Source organism: Lemur catta, chromosome 1 (assembly GCF_020740605.2).
Source record: "Lemur catta isolate mLemCat1 chromosome 1, mLemCat1.pri, whole genome shotgun sequence".
Lineage (NCBI taxonomy): Eukaryota > Metazoa > Chordata > Mammalia > Primates > Lemuridae > Lemur > Lemur catta.
Window position 1 is genome coordinate 34,596,986 of NC_059128.1, and position 26,208 is coordinate 34,623,193.

A 26,208-nucleotide genomic window follows, 5' to 3' on the forward strand; every position below is an offset into this window, starting at 1 on the left:
AATCAGAAATTCTGGTGCTGGGGCCCGCTCAGTGGCTGAGTTTTAACAGACCCCACAGGTGACTCCAGTGCATGCTCAAGTTCAAGAATCACTGTTCTGGAAAATGAATTACAGGTTATCTTTAATTTAATACACTTCACTATTTAACAATCTTTTACTGCTGAAAGTTCTCCCGTGGGTCTAGCCCCAGATCCTTTCGCCTAATTACTCCAGTTCTATCAGGCTTTTGTAAAGTTATCCTTTCAGGGTCCTAATCATAGAATTTTAGGCCTAGAAGGAACCTTAAAATATATTCTGATTCCTTTCCCCCATGCTTTACGCTGCTTTATCAACCTTGTTCACCTCTGAGTGGAAAGCATTAAAGTGAAAGTTAGTTGAAGACGTATCTATAACCCATTTGCTGTAAGATTTTGTCAGTATTCGTCACTTCTGTGTCAGAGGTTTGGGCCATTCTGCTTTCTTTGATTTGGAGTTTAAAGATATTTTTGCACTGGCTTACAGCATCAACTCTCATACTAGTATTATTTCAAAATTTTTAAAAAGGGGCAGAGCAGTGGGAAAGAGTAATTAAACTCTGCAAGAGCTTTTAAACCATTTTATTGGATTTGAAATTAAGTAGAGGCCTGTGGAGGTTGTTCCTGGGGCAGTTGGTGCACAGGAGCCAGCACTTGTCGTGGATTGCCAGGGAAGAGCGGAGAACAGAATGGGGGCATGGAGAGCTTTGTTAGAAGGCAAGGGAAACACAGAGAGGTTTCAGAAGCATGAAATAGTCATTGCTGTATTGAAATTTTCAAACTGGATTATATTCATAAAATCTGACTATGGGGGAGGAGGGTGTAAACTCCTCTCTTACAGGCTGTGAGTTCCTGATGAATGGGGATACCCCAGTGATTGTAAGCTTGAATTAGAGTAGGCAACGTTAGCCCCCAAAGCTGTGTACTTCTGACGCTGGAATGCTTTCTGTTGGAGGGTGTGAGCTGTGTGTACTGAGGCCCTTGTACCCCAGCTCAGAGGAGCCACACTGATTTTTCCATTTGGGCACTGAGTAGGGGTCGGGGAGGGGGCATCCTTTCCTGGCCACATGTCTTGCCATGGATGTGAGAGGTCTCCTTCACTCCCTAGTTCCTGACAGTAGCTTATCAAGTAGCCGTCTGCCAGTGAGGGGAAACTGGATGGTTTCAGGGGCCTTGAGGAGGGTGCTAGATGTTCCAGGTTCCCCGTCCTAGCCTGCCCGACACCAGTCTTCGATGTTCCACATATAGCTATACAGTGGTCCTGGAAGATGTGCACAGAAATCCCCAAGGAGGATTCCATTTATTTATTTTCTAGTAAAGAGCTTTCAAGTTGAGCAAAATGACATATCTCCAGATAATTGTGAAAAAAGGCCTAGACAAGAGCATAACTACAAATAACGATTACCAGGAAGCTCACGGTGGGAAATAGCATGGTAAATGTTCACTCCAAGGGACTTAAGATGTATGAATTTGGACACACTAAACAACCTGCTGATTTTGACCTAAATAAATGACTCAAGACATATGGTAACAAAAGCGCTATCCAAGAAATTGGGCCACAGCCATAAATTGCTTAACCACTTCCCCTCCACCAATCTGTGAACTTGTAACATTAGAAACTTTTTACAGCAATGTGTGGGGAGGTAGGAAAGACAGATAAGGTGGTATTTTCACCCAACTAGAGCATGTGTTAACTGATTAAGTATTGAGGGTTCTAGTCCATTGCCTTACATTATTGGTTGGCTGGGTTCTTCAACTTGAAACGTTTCTGACAGTATTTCAAGAATCCTAGAGAATTTAGAGTCAACCTCCTAATTGTTCAGGGTCACTCAGTTTTGGAAAACATCTAGGATGCTGGCTTTTCTTCCCTCCAACACTTACTCCATCTTCTCCCTACCTCCTCCCTTCCCCCTCACCAATTTCTTTTTGGACCTTTTCACAGCTCAGATAAAAGGTGGGCAAAGAAAATAACATGAAAAAAGTGGAGGTGGAACTAAAATTTATGAAATTGACCCATTAATGCTGGATCTGGAATAGGTTTCTGTAGGAGGAAATTGAAACTCATGGTCAAATGTTATTTTGGTTATTGACGGTCATCGGTCAATGAGTGGATCATTATTTACCTGTAAATACCGTGAATAAGATAACAAAATAGTTTTTTGCAGTACTAAGTGTTTTTAAAATACCAAGAATATGCTTTTAGTTGTCATTCAGGTGGATAATAAATTGGCCCCAAATGATCAGAATGGGTAATATCTGTGCTGTTAGTCCCCACGTGCCTAGTCGAATAGATCATTCTTTCCCCTACACCTCCCCACCCCTTAATGAATCAAGATAATAAAAATGTACCTGTCCTGCGGTGTCATACAGTCCGAGCAAATGTTGCTTGCCACCCACTGTCACAGTAACTGGGGGAGAAGAGAAGAGAACAGAGTTTATAAACACAAGCTTCAATCAGGAGGCTTAACATTTCTCCATGCCAGCGTCTCCTTGGGCAGCAAGGAGAAGCATATGCCTCGCCCATGTATATTCTAAACCAAGTTGACAGCCTGATTTCCAAATGAAAGGTAACCTTGGGCTGCAGTGACAGCAGATGGTCTGAACCAAGTCCAAATTTCTCAACAGAGATGAATATTACTGGTGCCACTAGGACACTCTGCAGGCTGCCCATTGAGCCATATTAGGCTTTGGAATACCAAGCTTCTGAAGGAAAAGGATGCTGGACCCTTTTCTTGTTAGCTTATTGTCTTACCTTTCAGAGTACAGCATTGTGGAAGCAATTTCTTTGTGAGAAATCTCTCTGCTTTTATCTGTCTTTGAAATGTTAATAAACCCTTGAAAACAAAGAATAGTAATCCGCCTGCATATTTTATAGTCTAGGAAGCAAAGCAAATAATTAAATAAGGACTTAGCATTTATTTTTAAAACTTTTTTTTTTTTTAAATTAAATATTCCTGTGCTCAACTAATTCATTAGGATTTTGAGCCTCAGTTGCAGAAGGAGATGCTGTATGGATTCAGTTTCACGTACCTAAGTGTGTATAGAGAGTGCCAAACAGCCAGTTTGATGTACCCGGCAGGCTGACTGCCTTGCCGAGCGATTGCGCCCAGAAGTGAGAAGTAACGCAGGGATACCAACCACTCTGTACGTGTCTGGAAATGAAATAAAATCCCAACTTGAAACTAAACTCAGATTGAACAGATTGAATGCAGGAGTCATAGAATTCTCTCGGTGAATGGAGAAAGCAAATTTACATTTCCAAAAAAAAATACATTGAATCTCTTTTTGGAAAATGTAAATAAAATATGAAGAAAAGTGTGAGTTTCCCCTTAGTTGATTAAAAAATGTACAAATGCAATGTAAAGATATTTTTTGATTCTTTCTTTCATTAGCTGTGAAGGAAATGAAAGAGACACTGAATAACAACCTTTTATAACCATGTCTCTAACTTATGCCGGCCACATTCTGTAGCCTGCTGCTTGGAGTTGCTGACATGGTACTGACTTGACTTTTATTTGTCTTCAGGTTCATGGGCTACATGTATGCAAAGTGCTTCTCGATAGCTCGTTCTTTGGCAAGCACTTGTTTAAAAGCACCCCCTCCCCAGGTACTATTTTTCTAATCTACTCAGATCAACATGTGTTCAGCTTGATAACGTGGCCACAGCCACTCAAGTGAGCTTTTAAATGTGTGTTTTAAAATAATGAACCCATCTCCATCCATCCTTGATTACGACACTGACAGAAGAAGCGCATTTAAACATTTTTTACTTCTTTTATAAGTCAGGCTAGCAATGGAAATGAAGGTGAGACTGTGTGACCCAGAGCTTTTGGTCCTGTTTTCTTTTTCTCCTCATGCACGCTGGCAGAGGAGAGCCCAGTCAGATGTTCCTGAAATCCGCCTAAATAGTTTCATTAATGACCAATTCACTACCTTGTCATGGATTAGGAATGAAGGGAAGAAATCCAGCTATTACAACATGGAATTTCCTGCCTCTAGCAAGCCCAGTACATGCAGGTCAGGAGCAGCTGTTCCCGAGACCCCTTAGACTGCTCCATGACACACAGGCTTGGGGCCATCTGTGGAGCAAGCACTAGAAGTCAACTCACCCTCACTGCCCCCTGGGGCAGGGCAAATGTTCCTAAGCAATGGCTCTGAACTTTGTCACTGGAGCCCTGAAGCACCTGCTCAGATTTTCTCTGTTTTCCCACAGAACAGTAATTCCCTATAGTCTGCTTTTCCTCGGGCCTCACCCTTTTTTCCCTGAACAGATTTGACCCCCCGGGAATTTCACCAGGTCTGAGGTGAGGGTGAGCTCAGCAAGGTTAGGTGTTGGGCTGAGATTCTGGGCATAGCCTTCTCTTCCCTCTGTTCTTCTCTTCTTCAAGGTCTACTGGGTTCCTGGGCTGGACTCAGCATCAGGAGTAGAAAGACCAGAATCAACTCCTCCTGCTGTGGAGTGTGGAGACAAGCGGTTTATTGGCAAAGCCTGGGCACAGTGCCGTGTGGCAGATGCTATGCTGGGCAGTGTGGAGGGGCGGGGGCGCAGAGCAGCACTACTGCATAGGCATGTACTGGGCACATGCACGCTGGAGCTCGGTCAGAGAGGGCTTTCTGGAGGAGGAGCTGTCTGAACTGAGTCCCTGAGGATGGCCAGGAATTTCCCAGGGTGCACTGGGGGAGGAACAAACAACTGCAGGTCACTAGCTCCCCAGGCTGCACTGGGGAAGATGGTGCGGAAGAGGTGGGCACACAGGGTAGGGCTGCCCTGCCTCACTAACTTCATTCGGAAGGCTATGTTAAACTATGAAAGTCCTGAATTCTTCTGTTCCCCCAAAAGAGCAAAAGAGAAGGAATTAAAATAACGTCCTTGGGTTAAGAAAAAAATGGTGGTGGGGGGAGGGAGGCTATAATTTTTGGTGTGGAAGCCATGTTGGAATTTCAGCTTTGCCGTGTGTAGTGGCTGCTTGCTCTGTGTGTGGGGCCAGCCCTGGTGGAGAAATCTTAAAGGTGCCGGCACAGCTTGGTCTCTAACTCTGGAAGTGGCTATATTTCCTCTTCTCTGTCCTTTTGTTCTGTCATTCTATTGGGAAGAAGATAAGTGGATCACACAGTTTATGCCAGAGGACATCAAGGGCCAGCCAGAGACAGATCCAAGTGTCAATGAAACATTGTGGGTTATACAAGTCATGGCTTTGTGAGTGCTTGTCTTGGACTAGCAGTGGATGACTTATTGCTTGCCCACCTGTGTCCTGTGAGGCCCCTCAATTTGGAAACAAATCAGTCACAACTGCACAGAAGGAAGGTATTGCCATAAAATGCTAATGGTAACTGTAGTGAGGTTGAAAGAGCAGGATCTTTCAAGTGAGATAGTTCAGCATTTGAATTCCATCTTTGCTATTTACCATTTGAGTGACCTTGGGAAAGTCACCTAACATCTCTGAGCCCCTCTTTCCTTATCTGTTAGAAATGAGGATAACAACACCTACCACAGACAGTCCTCATGAGGAGGAAATTAAATGAGAAAATGCCTGGCACATAGCTTGGCCTCTAGTGGGTGCTGAACAATTGTTATTTTCCCTCTTTCAGCAAATGCTCAGTGAGCCTGTGAACCAAACATAAAATCCTAAGCCCCCTACCGACTGACCTGGACCCCTCTCAGCCAACAGAACCCAAGAAAAACCTTAAAACTGAGTTCCCAGCCATGACAGGATGGGAGATCAGACACGCACAGACGCACAGTTTTACCCCTCCCTTGCCAACGGCCATCAGGCTTTATTTCCTACAGAACATTCTTTCCTGATAAAAGACCAACAATGAAGTGGTTTTAACGTCCTACAGAACACATGCTGAGAGGCTTTTCATGTCCTTGATTCACCTTTTTGACACAGAGGGCTGCCATTTTTAAAGAGGGACCCCATGAAAGGCCAGAAAGCCCCATTGCGCAGGCTCAGAGTTTCCTTTTCATAAATATTCATGACTCCCCCTATAGCTTGTTAAATATGTATACTTAGCCACCTGACTCAGTATAAAATCCTGTTTCTTTTGTCTCCCCCCCGCCCTCCAAGGCACGTGTTCCTGGCTTGTAGCCGGGAGCTGCTTCCCTGCCAGCTGGAATGGCCCCTGTAGCCTGAAAACTTTATGAGAAAAAAAGTTCTCCCTTTCCAAATTATAATATAAACCTCATTATTATTTTTTTTTCAGTTAACAAACCCATTCTAAGGACAAGGACTAGTCTGTCTTGCTCTCCATTGAATACCCAGTGCACATGAATTGGCACGTAGTGGGATATTAATATTTGGGAATTACCAGTCACTTTCTACCCTATATGAAAGCTATTTAGATCTGTCTTCATCCCCCACTGGACAGGAAGGCCCCTCAGGGCAGAATCTCCATATCCAATATACCCCACAGTACACAGCCCAGCTCCTGGCATACATAGTAGATGCTGAATACACAGTATGAAAATGGTGTACCAGGGGCAACTCACCAGGGGCAGAAGAAAGTTCTTCAGAATGTGCAGAGCTGCATCTTGAAGCTCCCTGGCAAGAGACTAACTGCTGGGAAGTGCCTGTAGCCAGCAAATCTGCCTGGCAGACAGTGGTCAGGCTAAAATCCCACATCGCCTTCTATTCTTGGAGCTATTAGAGTTGTTTTTTGAGTTTAGAGAGGTTTTAATGAAAGTGGGTCAAATGACCTGCTAATGGCTCAGATGATTCTCTCAGTAAGGTGTGAAAAGTTGTCAGTGACCTGTTAAGTATGTAAAATGAAGGGCTTCTTCCCCAAACCCATTAAACTCTTTGCCTCTTATTTCTTCTTGGAGTGAATTTTGTGAGTTGGTGTGAGATGCTAATGAAGTCTGAGTCATGGGCTTCCTCTCTTGAGGATCAGTTTCACCTAGAGAAAAAATATTCCAGGCAGGACCTAAGCCTACTTCCTTCAGCATTTCAATCATCTCGTAAAATGGCCTATCATTTGCAAACCTGAGTGAGGAAGTGTTGGTCACACCCTGAAAGCCAGTTTAAGGTGGTCAGTCCAGCCCATCAGCCCCACGGGAAAGCCAGTTCAAAGCCCCTGCCTTGTTGGATGGTGGGCTGGCCAGCTCAGCTGCCAAGAGCAGTCGTTCAAAGTCAATATGATGAATATATGATGAATCCCGAGAGAACTCTAATGGTGGAAATGCCAGGTCAGTTACGGGCAAACCAGCTAGCACGTGGCCAGTATCTGTTTCACTTGTGTCTGGCGTACTGTATTTGGTGGGTAGGATGAGGCATGCCTGACTATAGTGCCACAAAGGTGCTATTTTTGGAGGAAGAAACATTAGATTATAGACAGCAAGAAATAGAATTTTAAGAAAGTTAAAATACATGGCTGTCATGCAAATATAGGATAAGCACATGTCAAAGATTTATTAACTCATTAATGAGTGAACCAGTGAGATGGTAAATCTTGTCCAAAGAGCATTTTGAGGAACTAGGCATTTATAGGGACTTAAAAAACAATGTTGGTGTAGGATGGCTAGGTTCAATAGAAAACTAGTCATTGTCCTATAGAAAAGATAATCGTTGATATTCTCTTTTCTACCAAACAGGGACTATTTTTTACCCAACAAGACTTACAAGTTAATCTGTACTTCATAAAGTCTAAGCTTTCAGTTAATAGCAGGATAAAACAAAGGTACATTCCTCTAGATAATTAATTAATCCTTGGGGGCAGGGGTGCTGAACTCTGCCAGGATGACATCGAAAGGACATATTGAATGTTCTTGGCCTTATATCCAACTTCCAAATAGTTTTTTAATGCCTGAATTCAAGTCCATTTTGCTGCTCATTGGGCAAAATGTTGGGCAAGTAGTCATAGGACTTCTGTCTCATCAGGAAAATAAACAAATTGTGTGTATCCTAAAGAGGAATAACCAGGGGTAATCAACCCAGCAGGTTGTCCATGTATAGAGGGCTGCAAGAAATGGGGAATTTAAATGAGAATTTGTAGCTCTGACGCTCGTCATGCTGCCTGGTGTCTCCTGTAGCATCCCCTGTCCCTTTCCCATCTGAACTGATCCTTCTGCCCTGCTCCCCCTCTTTTCTGTGTTCTGAAAGATCCTGTCTGGGACAGTGACTTACCGGCTCCAGTGTCCGCTCCCAGGGCGGCTTGTGTGTGTTTGCAACCTGTGTTAAGCCTCACAGATATGCATGCACATTTTATAAGGAATAAACTCAGAAGCCCCAGGGATTGAATTCCACCCCCCAAAACAAAATAAGTCAGAAGCAGTTAGTAGGGAAGCTAAAAACAAGCAATAAATTTTCATAAATATGAGTCGTGGTAAGTTCCTTCCTGGTGGGAAGGAACATACGTATTCCTCGTAATGCTGTTAGAATGCTTTACACCCATCTATACCCTATGAATATATGATGAATCCCAAGATTCGTGTGTGTGTGTGTGTGTGTGTGTGTGTGTCTGTGTCTGTGAAATAAAAGTTGCTCAGGGAAGTCTCTTATTTGATGTGCTGACATGAGGTTCTGTTTTTGTGGAAACAAAGACTGAGCAGAAAAACCAAACAGGTTTCTCAAGAGTTTAATAGGATTCTGAGCTGAGAGCTTTCTTTTCTTAGGACCATATATTCATCCTACAATAACGAGCGTCCTGTTTGACGAGGGTAACGTGCAGCTGCCATACATCTTCCAGCTCTGTTCGTGTTTATTTCTCCTTTAGATATGCCAGTGGAGGCCAGTGATTTGGTTTGTAATTGCACCAATTTGTAGCCTCCCTGGAGTTTAGAGCAGAAGACCTGGCTGGAGCCCCGGACTCACTGTGAATGACCCCTGGACCTAGAGCAAGCCACAACTTCTCTAGGCCTCAGTTTTCTTACTGGCAAAATGAGGTTTATTTGAGCAGCAAAGGAGAGCATGTATATGAGGATTTTGTACACCAAAGCTTACATAATGTACGGTGGAATCACTGAGCAAATGGATTCTTAATTAATGATACCGCTGGTACCAGAGCATCCTGGAATGAAGTTTCTCCGGTTCTGGAGTGGTAGGGGGATGTTCAGGAAAGATCTGCCCTTATCAGCACTTGATGACGGAGGAGGAAGAAGAGGAGGACAAGGAGGAGGAGTGGGAGGACCTTACTCAGTTCCAGGATTCTTGGAGCAGACTGGGGATGAAGCCAAATCAAAGATAGAGCCACGGTTCCAAGATATCCACATCCTGGAATTTCAGTCTTACGTGGCCTTGCCCTTCCTCACACTCATTTCATCTCCACATCCTGCCAGTTCTACCTGCTAAGTGTCTGTAGAATCGGACTCTTCTTTACCATCCTCTTAGCTGCCCCCACACAGCCCACGGCCCCACCAAATCACTTGCAAAAGCCTCCTAATCCACATCCCCTTTTCCATGCTTCCTTCTCCTTAACCAGAGGTAGTGCAGCTGTGGCTCCCAACCATCTCCAAGAGAAAATTCAAATGCCTTCTGAGAGCACACAGAGTCCTTGTAATCTGGCCCCTGGTTTACCTTCCCAGCTCCCTTTTCTGTTTTACCCTCCTGCAACCCAATCTGTTGTACTCACGATGCCTTTGCTTAAACTGTTCCCTCCAGAATTCTGGAAAAGAAATCTTAGAATGCTTTCCCCATATTTGTCAGCCTGGAAGACTCCCACAACCTGGGAAACTCACTTTCATAATCCCTTCTTGATGCCCCCAAATATCTTAAGCCTGTTTCTGTGCTTACCCATCCCTCGGGTCATAAGAGGTCATGTATTATTTATTCTCACGCCCCAGGGTTTGACGTAGACTGAGCACGTGGCTCCATAAATATTGGTTGGGAGACTGAAAAGTACATTACACTCCAGTGGAATTGAAGATTTTCTTTGAGTTGTCTGTTTTCTCCAGATGAGACTGGCATTTCCCAAAGGGTCGCCCATGAGCTTTTCTGGACACTCAGTGGCAGACTGGGTCACCTGCAATGAACTCCCACACTAGAGCTGGGCCACCTGCTGGGAGGGGATGCTGTGGACAGTGGCTCTGCTGGGTGGAATCTGTGCTTGTGACACTCCTCCACTTTCTCAGTCACCTTTCTTCAGCAAGAGGGCTGCCAGATGTGACACTCCTCCACTTTCTCAGTCACCTTTCTTCAGCAAGAGGGCTGCCAGACTCTGGGCCAGGGGGCAGGACCACTGCCAAGATGTCTGAGGTTCCCAGTGAAGCCAGGCCAGCCTGACATTAGCCACAGAGTACAGGGAAGTTGTTTTCTAAGTATGACTTCAGAAAGAAGTGACCGAGTTATAAGTGAAGTGAAATCTGTACAGTGAGGCCGGGGCCCACACAACAGAGTGTGCTTTTTGTAGGAGCCCCTGGATAAAGAGATACTTTAAAAAGACATGACAGCGCCTTTAGTCACATTTATACATTGCTGGAATCTCACAATCATAAAGTTGTCATTGAGGTGTGGTGGAATAAATACCTAATTTAGAGGCAGAAACTTTCTATTTTAGCCTTGACTTTGGTGGTCTAAATGTTTCCTAGCAATCACCAGGGGGAGCTAGGTAAAAACACAGTTTCCCTGGTGTCACAACCTGCCCCTAAGATTCTGAGGAAATAGGTCTGGGTGGGACCCAGAAGTCCACATTTTTACCAAGCTCTCCAGGCCAGTGATGTAGACCTGAACCTCCGTTCCCTCATCTTTAAGATGAGAATAATAATAACTCTTTTATGCTAGAATGTCCTGTCCACATTAGAAAAGTTGTGTCAAAATTAGATGAGGTAATATAAGGGGAAAAACTTAAAATGCATAAAGTGCTACTTATTTAGATTTTATACTTTTGATCACATCTGACACAGGAACAAGGCAGTCTGTATGGGACAGTTCTCTCCTCTCCTTGTCTACAAATATTTGCTAAGGAAATTCAAACACTGAGGTGATGATACAAGTAGAATATTGCGCTCCTGTTAATAGTTTTCAAAGAATTATTAAGTTCATAAAAATTCTGTCAGCTGCCAGCTGTACCTCATTGGAAAATGTGATGGAAAATATCCTTTTCACAATAACAACAAAAGCTATAAAGTGTCCAGGAATGTGCAAGACCTTTTATGAAGAAAAAGCTCGACATTTTGCTGAGATACATAAAAGAAGACAAGTGGAGAAATGGCTCATGTTCTTGGGCGGGAAACCATATTGTAAAGATGTCAGACCTCCCCAGTTGAATAAGTTTCAAGAAATTGCAATAGGATTTCTGAGTTGGGAACATGACAAAATGATTATAACGGCCATATGAAAACTTCAACTGGTGAGAATAGCTAATAATGAAAGAATAGTGACATAATATATATGTTAACATGTTATATGGCATAATATACATGTGAATGTGTATTATAAAGTTATGCAAATTAAAGCAGCATAACTCCAGCATGAGAATCAAGGAAACAGAACAGGATTCTCAGCCTGTGCCTATGCCACATAACTTAAGGTTTCAGTATTGACAAATGGCATTTCAAATGAGCAGGGAAAAAGGATGTATTTAATATGTTGTATTTAGCCAGTTGGTTACTATTTGGAAATAAAAAAGCACTTTGAGAATAGAAAAGCAAAAGAAGAAAACTATAAAGAAAGATTGATATATTTAATGTTAAAACAAAAGAACAGTAAATGTACTAGGAAAAATGATCACAATCTATAATGGTTAAAGAAGGTTATATCTTTGATACATAAATGTGCTTTCTAATCAATAATGATTAACCCAAAAGAAAATAAAGAAAGAATATAATTTACGAAGAAATAAATATAAAAAGCCAATGAATATTGGAGTCAAAAAAATTCAAAGAAAGACGCAATCTTTGTCCTATCAAATTGGCCAGTGATGAAGAGAATGAGACACCCGGTGCTGGTGAGTTCATAAAGATGTGGGCACTCACATACTGCTGGAGGAAATGCAAACTTATTGCTCAAGTTTTCTAGAAAACCATTTGGCAATATAGATCAAAAGCTTAAACATGAAACATTTTTTTCACCTCTGACTCATCAATCCTGTTTCTGCAGTGTATCCCCCAAAATAATCACACATGTGCACAAAAATATATACATATAAGAATATTCATCACCAAAGCATTTGTAACAGCTGATGGTTGGAAACAAACTAAACACTTAACAACTGGGTGTTGGTCTTCAACATTACAGAGCACTCTCATGATGGAACCTTTTAAAAAATAATGAGGAGTTGGGTAAATACTGAAAATATAATATCTAGATAGTAGGGGATAAAATTCTACAGTGCATCTCTAAAATATGCATAGAAAATGCTTTATTTTCCCACACTTTGCTACTGTGACTATGTAAAACAATCAGAAGAAATAGCATTTGGGTGCTCAACAATTGTGGTCATTGTGCTGTTGTTATTACTCTATGTACAGACTAGATTAAACATCATCTGAGTTACCTCCCATTACTTAAATTCTATTATTTCTCCTAGGTTCACTCTTGGAAGCTTTTGTCTTAGGCTTACCCAGATTTATTTTAGGCTGTAGGACGAAGCTTATAATTTTACCAATAGAACGTGTGATGAATAGGTCTGCTGCAGTGGAGGTTTATAAACTGTGTATTGCAGAGCAACTCGTGTCTTTTTCAGAGAATTATGATGAACAACTGATGCTCTACTTCTACTTGATTTTTGAAGGTACCAGAAAAATATTGTGCATTTGAGAGTGCTGGAATCTGCCAAAATGTACTAGTTGTAAACCAAAAGAAGTATATGAGCTGTAAAGACGATAATAAATAGGTTCTAAATATAGCCCTTTATTGACAATGTCTAGGCATAGTGAGACAAACTAGCCAAGTGAATATTCAGAGAGTGTGCTTCTGCTCCCAGTCACTTATTTTCCAAACTATTACCAGATAGTTGTGAGTCTCCGATGTGGATGGGGGTGAGGAATGAAAAATTACCTACAGGTATAATGTACCCTACTCAGGTGATGAGTACAACCAAAGGCCAGACTCCTGCACTATACAATATATACATATAACAGAATTCAGCATATACCCCCTAAATCTATTAAAAATAAAAAAGGAAAACATATGTAACACAAGTATAAGTGGGGAACCATGTAGTACAGTCTCAAGGTGGTTTCACATTCAAGGAAACAGCACCGGCAGCCAAAAGTGCCTGTAAACCATTCTGATCTTTCCTAAAAGATGAAGACATTAAAGGGGGATTCAAATCATAGCACTGCTTCTTCAAACCATTTTCTTGGTATTTCTCATAGCTTGCCACAGCCTTGAGGCTTGGCCTTCCCCTCTGTTCCTCACCAGTCCACCTTCCCTAAATGTTTTAATTTCCTTTCTGGCAACATAAGAAAGCCCAGGGCGTGGGCTGGTGCCAACTCCCATGCTCTCCTTTCGGTTCTGGGGACAGGAAAGCTCAGTGGACACAGGTACTTTCTTTCCTCAGTGGAAGGCGGAGGGGAAAGATGACAAACTTTTAAAGTTTAATACTCTTTCTTGTATGCCCCAAACGTTTATAATACAGGGTTCCCCCCCACCAATAAGTCTAGGGGTCAGTTGCTAAACTCTCTTGTTATGCTAACCTAGGTCTTTCTCTTGGAACACATAGGCACTTAGCAGTCTAAATTACTACATTGTCAAGGCCAGCATGGGTGGCTGGAACTGCAATCTCTCCTGGAACAGAAGTTTGAAGACTCAAAGGTGGAAAAGGGAATTAGAATAAGATAATGACCCTCTTGGAGTCAGTCACTAATGGGTTAGAGGCAAAATGAGGTTGTGCCTGTGGACTCACGTGGACGAGGGATGGGGACTTCCCTGGTGTGCAGGGGTGTGAAATTGTCCCCCACCCTGTCCTTGTGAAGCAAGGCATTCAGGCCAGCATGGCAGTGAGGCTGGGGCAGGGTGGTATTTACTGGCTTTGCCAGTAACTACAGAGAAATGACAGCCTTGTGAAATATTCAAGGAGAAAAAAAGTCAAATTTGTTGGGGAGAAGGATGGGGGTGGGGTGGGCAAAGGGGAAGGAAGAGGGACATGGGGAGGGGGTGGGTTACTCTAATCTGAATCAATCTTTGGAAGCCTGGTGTGGGCCCCACTCCTGGGCAGGTTCAAGGAGCTGGTTTAATCCAGTTTTCTAGGCTGTTTCCAGTTTCTAATCCTGTTCCTGGCTTACAGCATCCATGAAATCTTCATTGTCACCCTACACTGACCTGGTCACCCAACAGCTCTCTGACTCGTGGCCTCTCTGTACTTCCCTCAGTCTTGACCTATGACCTTTCAGCTAGGAAAACCCAAATGAATTCTGGAGGATTCTTAAAGTCTTCACTGAAGTTGGCTATGGCTGGAAGGGCATCTGGGCCTGGGCCTGGGGTTGGCTTTCGACTGGGTAGCGGTTAGGGGTGCTGGGACTGGGAAGGGGAGAACCGATAAAGAGACTCTTGTCTCTTAGTTTGGCTTGTTCTTTCTGGGCGGACTCTTATATTACTGAGCCCTGTCCTCCCAGAGGACACTGGTAAAGGGACAAAGTTAGACAAAGGACATTACTGAAGAGCCACGTGTTGGTGTGGTCGGGACGGCTACCATAACACACCTGTTACCTGCAGCTCTGGCTCCCTGCCTTGTGAAGTGTGTGCCTCCCTGTCCCCTCCAATCACAAACATCCAGTGAGGGCTATATGGTAGGATGGAGCAGTCTGATCCACCAGCTCTTACCTAGAGGACAGATGTCTAGCAGGGTGTTTGGCTCACTGTAGGGATTCAACAGATGGATAATAAATAAAAGAATATTTTTAGTCACAGAGCTTGCTAGGTGAGAGCCGATGCCAGCCCCTAGCTGGTGTATAGTACAGGGAGCAAGTGACACAGGGCATGGGCTGTAGAAGCATGAGGGTGATGAATGTAGGATAAAGGTGACGATATGATTTGCAAATGCCTTGGTCGCCGATGACACAGAGCAGCCTTCTGTTAATGGTGGAGGAGGCATTCTTGGTGAAGTCAAGGCAAGAGCTGCTGCTTCAGGCCTTAAGCAATGTGGTTCCAAAATGGAGATGGAAAAAGATGGCAGGCGCATGGGGGGAGGGTGCGGCTGGGGGACACGGGTCGGGTGGTGGTGGTGGTTCTTGTGAATGTGCAGGTTCTGATTCAGTTGGTCTGGTGGGGCCTGAGAATCTACAGTTCTAACAAGCTCCTGGGTGGTGCCCTTGCTACCGGTCTGCAGGCCATACTTCAGGCGACAAGTCTCTCATCCTTCCCTTAAATGTGGCTTCTCTGAGCCCCTCAGGTGGTTGACAGGTATGTATGAAGCGTATTCCACAGGGGAAATGCAGAAAGGAGACTGCACCTGGACATCCCCTGGCTGGGCTTTAGACACTAAGAGGGTGGGGTGTGGTCCCGGGACAGCCCTGCAGAGCCCACAGGGGCTGCTCTGGGGGGCGCTTCCCCAGAGGGCTGCTGGTCTCCCCATGGGGATTTGAGGCGTGGAAGGGACTGTGGCCAAAAAGAGATGAAAGAGATGAAATTACAAAGAAGTAATCTTGGGGCTTGGAAAATTTTGTCTCACTCCCCTGGGTCATCTCTGAGGGGACGATGGCCTTGAAATTTGAGAGCATGAGTAAAGGGAGGGAGGCAAGAGTTGTGGGCTAAGAAGGCCACGAAAAGGGCTGCTTTTCTGTTGTTTATTTCAGTATTTCAGTAGATTGTACCGGCAGCTTGGATCACTGTAAAAACTCAATGTGTTTTCTTCTATACGAGGACTTCAAGTGTCTTTTTGAAGTTCTGTGACCTAATTCTATAGGTGTGCTTCTGCACCTGTCTGTCCATCTGTCCCTCTGTCCATTTTGGTGGCCTGTGTGGATGTGGCTTTGGAAGCAGCTGGTGAAGTCAGACAAGTTTATCTTCTCTGGGTGAGCTCCCCTCTCCCCACTGCCCCCTCTCGGGCCCTGGTGATTGGTGTACTGCTTTTCCCTTCTCCTTTACCAAACTTGACCCTGGTTTCTTTTTTCCACACACTGAAATGCTACAAATGGTTAATAACTGGCTAATAATGGTTAATACTGTGAACTCCTTACAGAGAAAGAGAAACTTCTAGGGCCCAGTACAGTGCCTTGCAAGTAAAGGGTATTCAATGAACAGGTATTTATTGAATGAATGGATAGCTCAAATACCCTCCTCCACCAAGAGCGCGCACATTTCAAAGGGAATCGCATCAAACTGATAAAGCTCTAAGAGGGATCTCAGGAGCATCTGGTAGACTGGAGGGGAGTTTGTAGAGTCTTGCAGACTTCCCAGCACTCAGGAAATCACAGCAGAAGGCCCTGGTGATACTTTCTGGTGTGGGTGCCAGGAGTCACAGTTGTTGAATTGAAACTGATCAATTCTAAAAAACAAGGAAAGCTATTGAGCCCATGGCTTGGGCTCACTCCAAGATAGACAGTGATGGAGTGTTTGGCCAGTTTCCAGCACTGACAGCCCAGACAACTCTGATCTGGTCTTGCATGACATAAGGCAGCCATTGAGGGTGTCGATTTCAGGACCTGGGGGGAGCCGCCCAAGCCCTTGACCCCAGCCTCTGCAAGGGGCTGGCTCCACCATCACTCCAGCCACATGCTGCCCATGCTTCCCGGGAGCACCATGGGGACAGGGCTAAAGCTGTCGAGACTCTGCTTCCAAATCTGATTCCCAGCCAAGAAGCAGAGAGAAAAGTAGCAGAGCACACCTGCTAATTGTTACAGACTTCAAAAAAAAAAAAAGAAAAGAAAAATTAGTGCAAATAAATGGAAAGTAACCATAGCTTTTGAGACAAATTCAAACTGTGTTTTTAGCTATCACATTGGTTGACCCTTCAACAGTCAGTAAAAAGTTTTCCCTTTTTGACTGTGATCCAAGGAAACGGTCCTCTAGCTCACCACGAGATAATGGCATTTGCAACTGGTTGTTTTTGTTATATGATCTCAGAAACAGTAAGGAGAGAGTAGCCTGAAAAATCCATGAGTGCTGACCTCACCTAAAACAGAAATGGCTGGAGGAAAGCAGAGATAGGCAAGAAGAAGTAGAAGAAAATACTGAGCAAATGACTTAAAATATTATCTAAAACCTATATGCTTTCAAAGTATTCAGGGATGCATACTTTTAGCAGATGGAGGAATTATGGATTGGCATGTGCAAACGGCAGCCTGGTACTCATGGTTAATAACAGACATGTGTCTGTTGAATGACCTGAATGACCCTTTGCATGACCTTGAGAATGATAAAGGCCTTGACATTTAAGAGGTTATAAGAAAGAAAGGAAAGGCAAGAAGAATAAACAATTAATATGTATATAAATCTAAAGCTAGAGGGAGAGCTAGAAAATTGTCTAAAAATCCAGCAAATCCCTTCCTAAGTAGTTATGGGGAATTTCCTAATTTGTCTGTTAGATATTATCTCATCTTCATGTTCCTCTTCTTAAGAGTGGCTTCATAGCTCATCTTCATGTCCCATGTCTCTGTTCTGGTGTTCTTGCATTTTTAGGTGAGCATGGAGGAGTGAAAGGAGGAGGTAGGGAGATGGCCAGGAGTGAGAGGATGAGGAGACATTGGGGCATTCCAGGCCACTGAGAGGGTGGTGCATTCCAGGCAGGAGGAATAACAAAAGAGCTTCTGTCATCACAGATGCATGCCAGAGGACTATTGATTAGGAATCAGTGATGTTTTTCTTAGGGTTAAAATCAACTTTTTTTTTTTTCTTTCAAATCAACATTTGGAAATATCCCTGGGCTACTTTTTCAGGGTGAAGAGTATGTTATATCATATCTTTGGGCTGAAGTGTTTGAACTCATGAACTGGTTTGAATGGATGGCACCGGATACTGGATTTAGTTCTTTAATATGGTTTTAACCATATCTCAAATTCATACCTTGGCATGTCCATAGACCTCTAATTATTTAGGTAACTGTGGTAGGTGGACTAATGATTCTCCAAAGATGTCCATGTCCTAATTCCCGGGACCTTTCAGGTTTGATTAAGTTAAGGACTTTGAGTTTGGGAGATTATCCTGGATTAGCTGGCAGGCCAGATATAATCACAAGGGTCCTTATAAAGGAAAGAGGGAGGCAGGAGTCTCAGAGTCAGAGAAGGAGATGTCAGAACAGAAGCAGAGGTTGAAGTGATGTGGAGGGGGCCAGGAGCCAAGGAATGTGGGCAGCCTCTAGCAGCTGGAAAAGGCGAGGAATGGATTCTCCCCTAGAGCCCATAGGAATGCAGCTCTGCCTGTACCTTGTTTTAGCCTAGTGAAACACATTTCCAACTTCTGACTCCAGAATCGTAAGATAATAAGTTTGTGGTGATTTGTTACAGCAGCAATAGGAAGCTAATACAATGCCTTTATGTTACAATATAAAATATTTACTAAATGAAATGAATGTTCTTAAATCAGTGATGTTTGGGGGTAGAGAACATTTTCCCTTGACTTAATGTTTCCATGTGAGGGCATCACTTAGTTAACATGCTTGGCCTGACTGCCCCATGGGAGTGGAGGAATGATCTGGTTGGTAAATTTGGGAGCGGTAACTAGGTGTGCATCACTCAGCCCCTCCCCCTGTCTCTTTGGCCCTGTCTGCAGAGAGCTTGTTAAAGCTTAGAGGTAAAAGGTTTCTCTCTCAGGAAAACCATAATTACTCTTAGAACTGAGATTGTCAAAACTCTTTTCTATGGGTTTTGTAAAGAGAACACTTATATAATGTAGTGGCCAGGGTTCTAAACATCATTTTGAGTAAATATGGCTATATGCTTCATAAACTATTTCTTACAGTATCCCTCAGTTTAAAGAAATGGTACAGTAAAACACAATTCTTTTATTTACATTGAATAATTATTTATTGAGCATTTACTATGGGGCGGGGTAAGGCTGAGTGCTAGGGCATACATGGGTGAGCAGAATTGTCCTTGTCTTCAGGTAGCTTATAGTTTGAAGGGGGAGCCAGATATTGTACAAATAACCCCTCACTAGGAAAATATAAAACACAGCTACTAAGAGTATGCAAAACAGGAGGCTCACTTTAGATTAGGGGTCAGAGATAACCTCTCTGAGGAAGGGACATTGAAGTTGGGCAATAAGTAGAATGTGCAAGGCCAAGAGTGTTTGTGTGTATAGTGGGAAGAAGTCAGGGAGGGGTGTGTGTGGAGAATTCTGGGTAGAGGGAGCAATGCATACAGAGGCTCTGAGGTGGGAAAGATGTGGAGGAAAACAGTGGCTTAGATGGTGGCTTAGACCAGGTGGTGGCAGCGGAGATGTGGGAGAGGTGGGAGAGGTGTCTGTGGTGGGGCAGAAGCACCCACAGATGGGTGGCTTGTTGTTGATGTGGGGAACATTTCTCCCTATTTCTGAATTTGATTTACTCTTAGGTCAACTTTAACTGTTTCCTAACTGATTGGCTATAGCAATTTAAATTAGTTGCTTGCACAAATTGTGTTATGTTTCCTAGGAGACATATCTTCATCTCTAATGTGGCTCTATTTAGAGCAGTGGTTCTTGAGCTTGGCTGTACCCTGGACCAACGACAACAGAATCTGTTGAGACCTATAACCATTGATATTTTGGGGTTGATACTTAGGTATTGATCTTTTCCAAAGCTCTCCAAGTGATTCCATTGTGTGGCCAAGGTTTGGAACCACTGACATAGAGGATTAGATTGATGATGAGGTGTGTGAGGTGAGAATTAAATCCAGCATTCAAGGTGGAAATCAAGGCGGAGAAGGAATATTTCTACTAACATGAGGTTTGAATGGGGCTGACTATTTTCATTTTTCTCTAACCAGCTCTACATGGGGACAATTAAATTATGATTAACCAAGGAAACTAACGTCCTTGCAAATGCTTAATTTTCAGCAGCTCTTGCAAATTTATCTGAAATCCTGAACTTTATAAATAAAGGTGAGTTCTGAGGCACTGCATGAGTCAAAGTGCCAGCTAATTGGACACGAAAGGTTTCACCTCTAAATTGCTGCCAGAGGCCACAGTTTTGAGCATATGGTGGTGGCTCAGTGCTGGTTTTCAACAGAACGCTTGGCCCACATCCTGTTGCCGTGGGAAGATTCCCAGGACTACACACTTGTTAGCCCTCATCTATCAGAAATGATTCATGTATGTGTTGGCTTGATGAGCTCCCATCATCCTGCCAACTCTTCAGAGGCTTTTAGCTCTGTAAGGACAGGAACTGTAGTGGACATGAGGAAGGAGGTAGCTCCAGGGGCTGCTTGCAGCCATCTTGGACCTGTGAAAAGAAATCTATCCAAGAATGGAGCCAATGCTGAAAAAGGAGGGCTGTAAGATGTCGTGTGAATAACGTACAAAGCTTCATCTGGAACTAGGAGGACCCCTGTAACTTGCAATGGTATAGGGACTGTGTCTGCCTGGTTCATGCTGTGGCTCTAGCACGCCAGTAAATGTTTGTTAAATGAATGAATGGTAAACAGAGGAAATCGGTATTGAGTTTATATAATTGTAGGACCAAACTCCTTTAATTTTTCTGACTCTGAAATCTATTAAAAATAGCAAAATGTGGAATTCCCTCCTGAATACCTTAGAATGACAAAAGGAGCTAAAATGGAAAAGAGCTGTAATAAATAATAGATCTGACACTGGCACAGAGGGGAGGGAGCAAATTCTTTTTCCGTAACACTAGTATCAAGGGAAGTCTGACTCAGATTTAAGGCATGTAAGTCAGTGAGTTCCCAAACTTAAGCATTTTGTCATTTCCTTAGTTCAACAAATGTTCTACTTCATTTCATCACATTTACCTTGACATCAATTATCAAAATTTTGCCTATATTTGAATTTGTAGAATCAGTGGATCATGAAAGAAAATATGTACATGCTTTGATAAACTACTCAAGACTAACATACCTAGTCAAAGATTCATATCATAATTTGTTAATATGATACTTTATTGGAGGTTGTACATTATATAAGGAGTCTATCTTATTTCACACATAACAAATAGGTGAGAAGAAGGCAAAATAAAGAAGTCCTACCAAAAGTCACGATGAAACCTCTATTATTATTTTACCCAAGGACACATTCAGATATGAGAGAGAGAGAATTCACTTTTTTTAAGTGGGAATAAGGATAGTTTGCATTTGTTAATATAAACTTATTAGTCTTTTCCCAGACAATTTATAATGAAAATTTTCATCATTTCTTCCTTTAAGATTATAGTTTCTTGATTTTTTTTCACCTATTCACTACAACACACCAGATTCTAGGGCTACAGGGAAGAGGAAAGTAGAGTTTGCAAAAGGGAAAGGTTTTAATTTCAAATTTCATGCTTTGAAAACTCAGGTATGTTTGGTGAGCAGGTAACCACCATTGGAGATGCTGCTCTAGAACTGTGCCCTTCACAGTCCACTGCTTAAGAGACTTGTTGAAGGTCTAAGGAGCCTACATAATGCTGAGGGTCTATGCTGAGAAAACCTGTGTATTATTAAAACACAATTCCACCAACTTTTGCTTAGTCTTTGATCTGGCTACTCCATTCTTCACCAGAGATAGAAGCCAAGGTTCCTAGGTCTCCTAGAAGCCTCCTTGACTAGTTCTAGTTCTTTCTGATTCCAGACTTGTTCTGCATTCCCTTCCAGTTCCATCTCAAAACTTATAAAATGGAGCTGGGTAGGGACCCAGGGAACACTTAATGAATGAATCAATGAACTAAAGCTCTATTTCCACTTGGGGCTGACTCTAAAGCCTTCTCTCATAGACCTGTAAACAGCTTGTGATCTAGTTTGTCAAGCTGCATTTGGAACTTGGAATACATTTCTTTGTCCACCCTCCCCATCTTAATGTGTAGGTTCTTAGGCTGGGCTACCACAGTATAGTAAAGCCAACTTCTTGAATCCCATTGGTCCAAGAAAAGCAAGGTGCAAGAAATAGGAGGAGAGAGAGAGCAATATGAATAATAGCTAACATTCACTGCATACTTGCCATGTAGGTACTGTGCTAATTGCTTTATGTGAATTATTTAATTTCTCATTTTAACAGTAAAGGAAAAAGGAGTCTTCTGTTTTGTAATTTTTCTAAGAACACACAAGCGGTAAGAATTTGAGCTGGGCATAGAAACAGGTTTGTCTGGTTTCAAAGCCCAGGCTTTTCCTACTGTGTGGTATATGTAGAGATTCTGAAGGAATCTCTGGATACCTAGAAGGCTTTTGATGTCACTGGATTGTTATTAAACCCAGTTTCCCTAAACACCAAAGACTTTAATTTAACTTTGTTGTTATTGCAGGTTGTGCTGTTTACTTACACATGAAACGGGAGAGGAGGGAGATTGCCTGAGACCAAAAGAGAAACGTTTTGAAGACTGGGGTGAAAGGTAGGGGGTTAGAGAAAGAGTGGTGAGTAGTAAGAACATGAGGAGAAGGAAGGAGGAGAAAGGACGTACTTGAAGGTGATGGGAAACAGACATGGGGTTGTGCCCTTCCCTGGAGCCCGGCCCAGTTCCCTTGGCTGTTGCCAGGAGAGAGCTGGGGTGGGGGAGGGAATCGTGAGCCTCTTCTAAGCTGAGTTTTTGAAACATCAGGAATCCTTGCACTATGGGGTCTCCTTTGGGTTTATGAAAAGATCATAAATCATCTAACAATAAATTAGTTACATGGATAATAGGTGACAGAACCAGGGCTAGAATTCAGGTCTGTTTGTGTTCAAAATCTGGGCTTTAATCACTCCCTTCTTTTAATGACTCTGATGGTCTGAGCCACTGTGCCTGTGGACTTCTATGAAGTCCGTCTCATGGGTAGCTGTGGATTTAGATGTGTCTCAGACCCTTCAGTTTGTAAGCATTTACCCACAAAGAGATCATGGTTCCAGATTTATACACTGGTGTCTATACTTAGGTCAGATTTGTACAGTTAAAAGATTTTTTTTTCCTAAGCAATAAGCCCTATGTATTGAAGTAGCCAGTTGTGTTTTCTGACATTCTTTTTTAACCAAGCAAGCCAGTCTTGGACTTTTTTCCATTATTGAGTTTGTACTGTGACAACTCAAAGGTAAGGCAAAGTCATGCTCAAAAATAACAGCACTGAAAGAGTTCAAGTTGCTTCAGTACCTTGACGCATATAGAGTTCTTTAGAACAAGATGGAAACACTTTGGGTTTAGTATTTCCAAAAATGTGATTGAGGTGATGTGGAAATGTTTGTTTTTAGTTACTCAGGGACTTTTATAGTTAAGGGCACTGATATACAGAGAGGATCACACAGCTAGTAAATATCCTGGACACTGTATTTAAATTCCTGTGTGTCTGACTCCAGAGTCACGCTGTTTTCCACATGCTGTGCTGCTTTTGCAGCGTGTGAGCACACACGTCTACACACAAATACCCACGTGTGCGTGGACACAATCAGAGACAGGTATAATGACATCAAAACTAAGCCTTTGCTTACCTGAAAACTCCTCTATTTATTTGTTGAAAATTAATTTTTAAGTAGTTCTAGGACCTTGGGCAAATTATTTAATGTATTTGTGTTTTAGTTTCCTTGTTTTTGAAATTCAGATTTTAATACTTTTGTCTTATTGTCATAAGGGTTAGGGATAGTATATATAAATATCACCAATGTAATGCTTGAGATTTGATGGGTGTTCAAAAATGGTAGCCATTATTAATTTCCAAAGCTGATCGTTTTGACCAAGTATTACCTTGATAATGTCCCTAATAGTTGAACAGTAGTAATAACAATTATAGCAGCTAAAATTTATTACCTTCTTGTGATATGCTGACTGACAAGCACTTTTTCTGAGCATGTTGTATCTTTCGTGTTCTTCCCAACAAACTTATGTAATCAGATCTCAATCATCTCCATCTTAGAGCTGATGAGACTGAAGCTGAGAAGTGAATAGAACTGTCTGTTTCAGAAATGAAAGGTGTGCTTGTTCTGAGTATGAATATATACTATTAATCAATTAATGTTAGTCAGTTATAGAAGTTCATCTATAAAATATGCTATTCATGGTGTTACCCTTTTGGTGTCACATCAGAGACAGTGCCTTTTGCATGACTATGTAAAAGACTGCTACTTGCCTTGGAAGAGAGCTTATGAACTCTCATACAGCCTCATTCAAAAAAAAGATCACCATTTCAGAGTAGTTACTGTTCTTGTGTTTCTGACATCATGTTTAAAGGAGTCATGAGTTAAGCCTTCCTCACTTTCTGAGGAGTCGTTTCATGGCAATGCTTTTCAGGATACCCTTGCCATTTAGGCAAAATATGATGCTGGTCCTTGGGTCAAGTCCTTCCTGGTGCATCTGAAATACCAAGTTTTATGTCATCGTGCTATTCCAAAGAGCAGGGGAATCAAAGGGGCTGGCCTTGGTGCTCATGGGCCTGTCACTCCAACTGAGAGGCTGGTTAATGATGACAGCTGGGTTACCTCAAGGCAGAAAAGGAGAAATACTTTTTTTCCTCTTGCCTTTTAGAAGAGCTTGTACAGATAGGAGATGGGGAGGCTGGAGTGCAGTGGTGTCATTATAGCTCACTGCAACCTCAAACTCCTGGGCTCAGGCAATCCTCCTGCCTCAGCCTCCTGAGTAGCTGGGATGACAGGTGTGTGCCACCATGCACAGCTAATTTTTCTATTTTTTTTGTAGAGACGGGGTCTCGCTGTTGCTCAGGCTCAACTTGAACTTCTGACCTCAAGCGATCCTCTTACCTTGGCCTCCCAGAGTGCTGAGATTACAGGTGTGAGCCACTGTGCTTGGCCTCAATTTGTTGTTGATTTCAATTAAAAAAATATATGAGAAGGTGCAAGTACTGTAGTTCTCCATTTGACCACTTTCTCATTTTGAGTATTTCTATGCCCACGATACACACTCCTAGTCCCTCTGGAATCCAGTGGGTTCCTTGTATTTGATGATGTGGATGACACAACATATTGATTTAAACTATAAAACTCAATAGGAAATGGAACCTTTATTTTTGAATCATTTGTCAGAGTTTTTCATCGACATAAAAAATAGTGCTTGTACCAAAAAATTGTGGCGATTTTGTTTTATACCTTTGAATTATCACCCTCAACATAACTGCTTGTATAGGTCTGTTGACAGTGGTATTTGGTTTGGATAAGAGCTTATGGATTTTTTATCACAAAATGGGTGTGGGGAATGGCTTATGTAAAGAGAATCTTGGCACAGAAACTTATGGCAATTGCTAATGTGTGCTGTCCCATCAGAACCAGGCTTTGCAAATTGGTTTGAGTAGTGAGGCACAGAGAAGGGATGCTTCTTTCTGCAACAGCAACGAAATAACAGTGCTTCATTTTCACACTAAACGGGTGTGTTATGGGACAGAATGCCAAATTCACAAGGATATTAAAGGAAAAACATGGAATTTTAAAGAAATTTTGGGCTGGTTGTGGTGGCTCTTGCCTGAAATCCTAGCATTTTGGGAGGCTGAGGCAGAAGGATCACTTGAGCCCAGGAGTTTGAGGTTGCAGTGAGCTGTGGTTGGCTTACTGCACTCCAGCCTGGGTGACAGAGAAAGACCCTGTCTCTAAAAAAAAAAGAAGAAGAAATTTTGTATTTGCTACTGCTGGGTACACTCCCATGCATTGCCTCTTCCCTTCCCACCATGTTCAAATCACTCAACTTGCTTTGGATTTATCACCCAAGGGTGTACTTTGTAGTCATTTTCCATTAAAGGACTACATTTGGTGGAAAATTTCAAGGCACTGGTGATTTCACCCATGACCAAATTCACTTGAGAATAATATAGTCTTTAAAAATGGCATCCTCATACCATTTATTCATTTATCTTTTTTCCATGGAATCTCCTTGCCTGAATGTAAATTAGCTTGACATTGAGCTACTGAATCAACCAGTGCCAACAGGGGCTTTGCTCCTGCAGATACCCTGCAGGCCTCAGGCTGACTTCCCAGTTGGCCCTGGGTACCAGCCTGCACTTTTTCCTCTTAACCTCTTAATACCATAACTAACTGCTTTACACAGTCAACTGGATATTGATGTTCCTGTCATCTGCAAAGCTGCAGAAAGCACATAAAGGTAGTTAATATGAGTGTCTTTTGCTTGTACTTCCTTTTCCCTATGTCAATAAATCTCAAGCCTTCCCTTGAAGCCACCAAAAACTATTGGCAAGTCATTCTTCTGAATGTGTGCCCAGAGACAGGGGAACAAGTTATTTGTTTAAAATATAAAAATAAAACTGGCAAGTTGTTGATAGGATTAGTGA

At 42.6% G+C, this 26,208-nt stretch overlaps 1 protein-coding gene across 1 annotated transcript in view; it reads right to left on the reverse strand.

Moving 5' to 3' along the window:
- The window catches only part of RHOJ (ras homolog family member J), an 82,510-nt gene that overhangs the window by 25,980 nt on the left and 30,322 nt on the right, over positions 1–26,208 (reverse strand). Inside the window, exon 2 of the mRNA XM_045565996.1 lies at positions 2,364–2,422. Coding sequence (XP_045421952.1) covers positions 2,364–2,422 — 59 coding nt within the window. The remainder of the gene's footprint in view (positions 1–2,363; positions 2,423–26,208) is intronic.